The sequence below is a fragment of the Ursus arctos genome, unplaced genomic scaffold, assembly GCF_023065955.2.
Source record: "Ursus arctos isolate Adak ecotype North America unplaced genomic scaffold, UrsArc2.0 scaffold_29, whole genome shotgun sequence".
NCBI classification, from domain to species: Eukaryota; Metazoa; Chordata; class Mammalia; order Carnivora; family Ursidae; genus Ursus; species Ursus arctos.
The window spans coordinates 15,645,142-15,651,141 of record NW_026622974.1 but is presented as its reverse complement, the minus strand read 5'-3'; the positions used below and the strand labels follow the sequence as shown (position 1 = coordinate 15,651,141).

Below are 6,000 nucleotides of genomic sequence, written 5' to 3'. Positions count from 1 at the left end.
GAAGGTCACTTCCATTAGAAATTAGTATTTGCCCAGGCAAATCTTACGTTATGAGAGGTAGGTTTTTATGCAGGCTTCTCTTCTTGAAATGTAATTATCCTTAGGAACAATTCTTGAGATGCTCTGGGTGTTTCTCCGGTCCCAACTTCTTTCCCAGCATATATTTATTCGGTATGTTCAATGACTTCTACAACTTTTAAATACATGCTCTGAAATTTGGAATGTTTATACTTTGCAGTTGCAGATACTTCATCTTTCAAATCGCTCTCGTGTACAGAAATACGTCTACCTGGGAATCCAGATCATGTAGTAAAATACACTTAATTGAAAATGAATCTGACTTTTCATTTGATGGTTAGCATTTCCCCTTTATTCCTGGCAAGTTTTTTTCTTCTTTATTTTCTTTCTCTCGTTGCACATGTTGATCCTTTTGAAAAATGAATGTTTGCCAAATCTAGTCTGAGTTGGAAGGGAAGGTGGGGGGAGGGTGGATACTAAAACTTCTGACCAGGGGTATTGGCAACTGATTTCCAACATAGAGGTAAGCTATATGCCTGGTGAAGCAGTTTAAATTACAATGACACTGATTGATATTATAAATCATGCCTTGGGAAAATGAGTTTTTGAGGCTTGTGACACCTAGACTCATTTTTATTTTTCACTTGTATCTTCAGAAAAAAAAGTTAGCACGTGTGGAAGATAATAAACGTTGTTTCTTCCTCTAGTATGGCCAACTTTTACTTGTAACTTTATGCTGTACTCTAGAGACATGAAGCATATTCAGAACCTTGATAATTTATTTAAAAATGTAGAGAAAAACCGTAGTAGGCTTTAGTTGGGATTGGTTTTATAAATGCAGAGAACAGGGGTTTTTTTTTTTTTTTTTTTTTTTTTTTTTAAGATTTTTATTTATTTATTTATTCGACAGAGATAGAGACAGCCAGCGAGAGAGGGAACACAAGCAGGGGGAGTGGGAGAGGAAGAAGCAGGCTCCTAGCGGAGGAGCCTGATGTGGGGCTCGATCCCGTAACGCCGGGATCACGCCCTGAGCCGAAGGCAGACGCTTAACTGCTGTGCCACCCAGGCGCCCCTTGTTTTTTTTGTTTGTTTGTTTTTGTTTTTGTCTCAAAGTGCTTGATTTGAATCCACAGCAATGACCAAAAAATTCTTGAGTTTGGTTTGGATATGAAACAAACAACTTGAAGAATTTTAGTGGCTTCAGCCATTTCTTATTGAAATGGTGTTCCTTCAATTACTAACAGCACTGTGGCTATTCCTGTGGTATCTCTTTTATAGAGGTGTGCCGTGTATGTGAGTACTGGGTCTGCCGCTGTGCAGCCTACATGACTGCTGATGAAGAAGCTTCGGTAGGGAAAATATGAAACAGCATTATCAAGTTTTAGGGCAGTGAGTCTGTATAAGAAAAATGAGGCACACAATAAGATTCTGCAAGCCCTTTCAGTATCTTGCCTCCACCAATAAACTGAAGACTTGTGAAAAATATGGCTTTGCTTTGGACACTCAGAGGAGATATTTAAAAAGAAATTAAACAAGAAACCAGGCGCCTTTAGGTAAAGAAAAACATTAAAATTTCATAATAGTTCTAGAATTTGCTCGATAAATCTACACTGGTATCAGAATAATATCCCAGACAATGAAAGCACTGTAAGCCCTAAGGTTAAGTGAGAGCTTGTAAGGAAAGTTACAGCTGCACAAAAACATTGTAGACTTCCAAATTTTAAAGGCATTAAACATTAAGGATAAACACATACTTTGCTCATTTCCTTGGATTAAGTGTGGTATTTTAGAAAGGTGTGCACTTTCCCCATTATACCCATCAAATTTTAAAAATGCAAATTTCAATGTGCTTGTAGTCATAGTGAATATTTGACTTGTGTTTATTTGCATGGGTTAAAACAAACCAAAGTACCGAGTATAACTTATGGGAAAAATCTAATTTGTAAGTCTGTTTACATTTCAACTGAAGTGACTTAAAAGGGAAGAATCATGACACTATCTTAGGGTATTTGTCTTTCAACCGTAACTGACTTAAGAGAAATATAAATATATTTTTCTGTTTAAAATTTTTGTATTTAAAGATCATTAAAGCTGGGCTATCTCATCACCATTATTAAATTACTCTAACTACTGCTTTGGGAGCTAGAATATATTTACTGGTGATTACTTCTCTACTGTATTTTATTCTAAAAAGATCTGGCTGTCATTAAGAAACAACAAATTCACCTCCATTTACAACTCTTCCTTTTATTTTTTAAGAAGTAAATTTTAATAACTCATAAAAGCTGGAAATAACCCCAAATATAGAACTGAGATGTATGTTAATTTAGCCACAACCTGAGACTTAATATAGAAGTGTATTAAATGTGTACTATGAAAAGAAAGATCTAAAAGAGTACTCTATAAAACTGGTGGCAAAATTTTCAGTGTGCTGCTTGCAAACTGGCTCCCCCCCCCACCCCCCAGGACTTCTATGCCCCATGTATCACTGTGCTATGTTAGATGCGTGGCTATAAAATTGTGAAAATGAAGGCTTTTCTGGTAGCAAAAGGGTTAAGTTCTTTTTGCTTTACCAGTTTCAAATTACAATGAGAAGCCTCTTCTTTCCCAGCAGGGTTGTGCTTACATTACTCTTTAGATCTCCCTTGAAGAGGGCTGGTATATTTGTGCCTGCTGGAGGTGGAATTAACAGTTAGAAGGAGAAAGGGATTGAATGGACTTACAGGAAGGTTTTCAAGTAAATTCAGGGAAACACATTTACTTGAATAGTACAACCTTGAGTCTTATTTTACACTAAGACGACACAAAAGATGTTAAAGTTATCACCAAGCTGCCGGACAAATATATATTCCAACACCAAGGTGCAGACCAGCATAGATCTGTGATTCAGAAATCAGGATTTGTCTTGGAAAGAGCTCAAGGGTTGAGAAGAACTCAAGAGCAAGTGAAGATAACTTTGGGAACTACAGTTTATCAGAAGATCAACTTTCGTTGATTCAAATACCAAAGGCCTGATTACCATAAATTCATATAGGAATGCATAGGTCATCCGATCAAATAATATTAGCCGTCTTCTGCTACATCAATGCAGCAAAAACTCTTAACAACTGTGGATAATTGGAAATCCAAGTTTCAGCTTTCTTAGAAATAACTACTCTTGACATATTCCAAAATATTTGAAATAGGACAGGAAAATCAGTGAGGGTGTTCAGAAATGTCACTGTCATGAAGAATAGGTAAATTTGTTTTTTCAGCTACTGGGAAAGCGTACCTCCTAGGAACTTAGATTTTTTTTTTTTTTTTTTTTTTAAGAGGACAAGAAGGACTAAAAATATCAACTTTTGCTTTTGGACAAAAATGCATCTGACTGTATTTCTACTTAGGAGTATTGTGGGTTTCCTCTGGAGCTGCTGGGTTCTAGTGGGTTATGCAAAAGGAGGCTTGGGAGACAATCATGTTCACTCCAGTTTTATTTATAGAAGACTACGGAACCACGAAAGACGGGAAATACAGAGGGAAATTCTCTCTATCTTGGGTTTGCCTCATAGACCCAGACCATTTTCACCTGGAAAACAAGCTTCCTCTGCACCTCTCTTTATGCTGGACCTATACAATGCTATGGCCAATGAAGAAAATCCCGAAGAGTCGGAATACTCGGTGAGGGCTTCCCTGGCAGGAGAGACCAGAGGAGCAAGAAAAGGATACCCAGCCTCTCCCAATGGGTACCCTCGTCGCATACAGTTATCTCGAACGACTCCTCTGACCACCCAGAGCCCACCTCTAGCCAGCCTACATGATACCAACTTTCTGAATGATGCTGACATGGTCATGAGCTTTGTCAATTTAGGTACGTTGTTCTTTTATTTGTTAAACTATGTTATTACTAAATGGAAGTTTTTCTAATAGTAAAGTAGCTGCCTGGTAGGTGGTCGTGTTTATATAAAGTCATTTTCTGTAACTCTCTTCTCCAGCTTCTGTTTCCTTTCTTTCATTGATACAATGTAAGATTTTGCTTTAGGCAACAAAGTCGTACACACACGTACATGTATTTAATTTTTTAAATATGAAAAGCTAAAATTAAACACGGTTGGGGAGATTTGGGTCCTTTTAGATCTTGTTAAAATTTCAGATTTGCTTTAATGTCTGAATAAACAGGCAATAGTCTACAAAAAAGGAAAATTTATGAGGATAGCTGTGCTATAGGCAAAAACATCACAATACAAATAAAAAAGAAACAAGCATTTGCAGACCGAAAACTAAAGTGACTTTCTGAAAAGTTTTTTTGTTAGCAGTTGAACAAACATGTAAGTATACATTTAGATGCCACCTAAAAACTCTCATTTGGGCGAGTCAGCTACTGTGAAAATATCAATGTGTGATTAACGAAGATCAAATAATACTGTAAAAGATTACTATCAGAGATTTTCAGGGAGAGATTCTGAAACTCTGTGAAAGATATTTTGGAAAAGAAGCTTCAAACATTTCTTAACTTCTTAATGATGAAACGATATCATACCCATTTGATTGTTTCCAGAAGCAAGAGAAATATAAAGCATGCTATGATGGTCTTTACTTATGCAAAATTTTCCTTTTCCTGTAAGGTAAAAAATAAATTGAAAAATTCTTTGATTAGCAGCATTATTAGAGAATAATTTTTTAAAATTCTGTTTTACTCAATGCTGGTACTTTCATGGTAGTTTTAAAATATTGACAATATCAAATGGTAAATTAGTGTCCAATATTTCATCTCTTAAAAATATTAAGGAGTTACCAATTTAAAGTGATTTCACAAGGGCTGTGTTTTTTAAAAATGTTTTAGTAGAGGCTAAAGATGAAAATTCACTATCTCCAGACATTCAAAAAGTAACATAGTATGTAGTTAGTTTTGAAGACAAAATTTTATGTACAGATTTAATCAACTTGAAAGAATTAGAAACATTTTAATGTAAGAACGTCCAAAACTTTGTTTGAAAACTACAATCTGCTTTGACTTAAAATTGACATGTTTTATTATACTTAATTAAAAACTTCCTTATATAATATCTCAAAGAAAATAGTCTTTGAAAAGTCAGATAGCAACAAATTCAAATACATGAATGCTTTTATGAAACATGTTGCTTAATATGCTCTGCTCATTTGCTCTTAGCAATCCTAGCATGAAGGATAAGGTGCTTAATAAATCATGTTTCATGTTGCTAGAGACAAAGCTCTCATTATTAAGTTTTAGTAAGTCATCATTGGTTGCCCTAATCAGGTGTCCTGGAGGCCTTTTCTTCTACATATAATTAACAGGTTTCATTTGGAACTTTCAAGCCATTAAAATATGGCTTAATTCTAAATTAGTTTGATTGCTTTTTCCTAGTATAAGTGGTATGCAATGTGGCTCATGGCATATTTTACTTTGTTGTAATTTTGAAAGCGTTCTTCAATAATTTAAAGGACTTTTAGCATTCTAGCAGAAGAATCTCAAAGTGGCAGGATTTACATATGCATAAAATAGATCACTGAAAAAATTAGTTCCGGTCACCTAAAATCTGACAGGGCAGAACGTGTGATGCACTTTACAAAACAATAGCTCAGTCATGAATCTGTTCTAAAATATATATTTTCTTAAAATCAAATATTTTGATCATTCACAGAAGAAATGTATTTGTTTTAGACAGGAAGTATGATTTTTGAATCTGTGTGCCATTCCTTTTTATACATTTACACACAATAAGAAAGCCAAAAACAATAATAAACAGTTTTATTCAGTGACTTCTAGGACCGTTTTTATCATTAAAGAATACTTATATTTTTAAATCAATGAAATTTTGGTTGTATTGTTTGGCTTATACCAATGAAGCAGTTCACTAACTGTATCATGAAACACAATTATTCATTTTACTGTAGAGAAACAATATCAGATATAAGCTTCAGAAGATACTAATTTTTATCATGCTTGAACTGCTGAATAGTGATTTATCCTCAATAATGAATTGT

At 34.8% G+C, this 6,000-nt stretch overlaps 1 protein-coding gene across 2 annotated transcripts in view; it reads left to right on the top strand.

Moving 5' to 3' along the window:
* The first annotated feature begins 2,615 nt into the window (after nt 1-2,615).
* Nucleotides 2,616-6,000, top strand: part of BMP5 (bone morphogenetic protein 5) — a 113,509-nt gene continuing 110,124 nt past the window's right edge. Inside the window, exon 1 of one of the 2 annotated variants that reach the window (XM_026507191.4) lies at nt 2,616-3,865. In XM_026507191.4, the coding sequence (XP_026362976.1) occupies nt 3,376-3,865 (490 nt within the window). In that variant the 5' untranslated portion in view covers nt 2,616-3,375. The remainder of the gene's footprint in view (nt 3,866-6,000) is intronic. The other variant, XM_026507193.4, reaches the window with a different exon arrangement.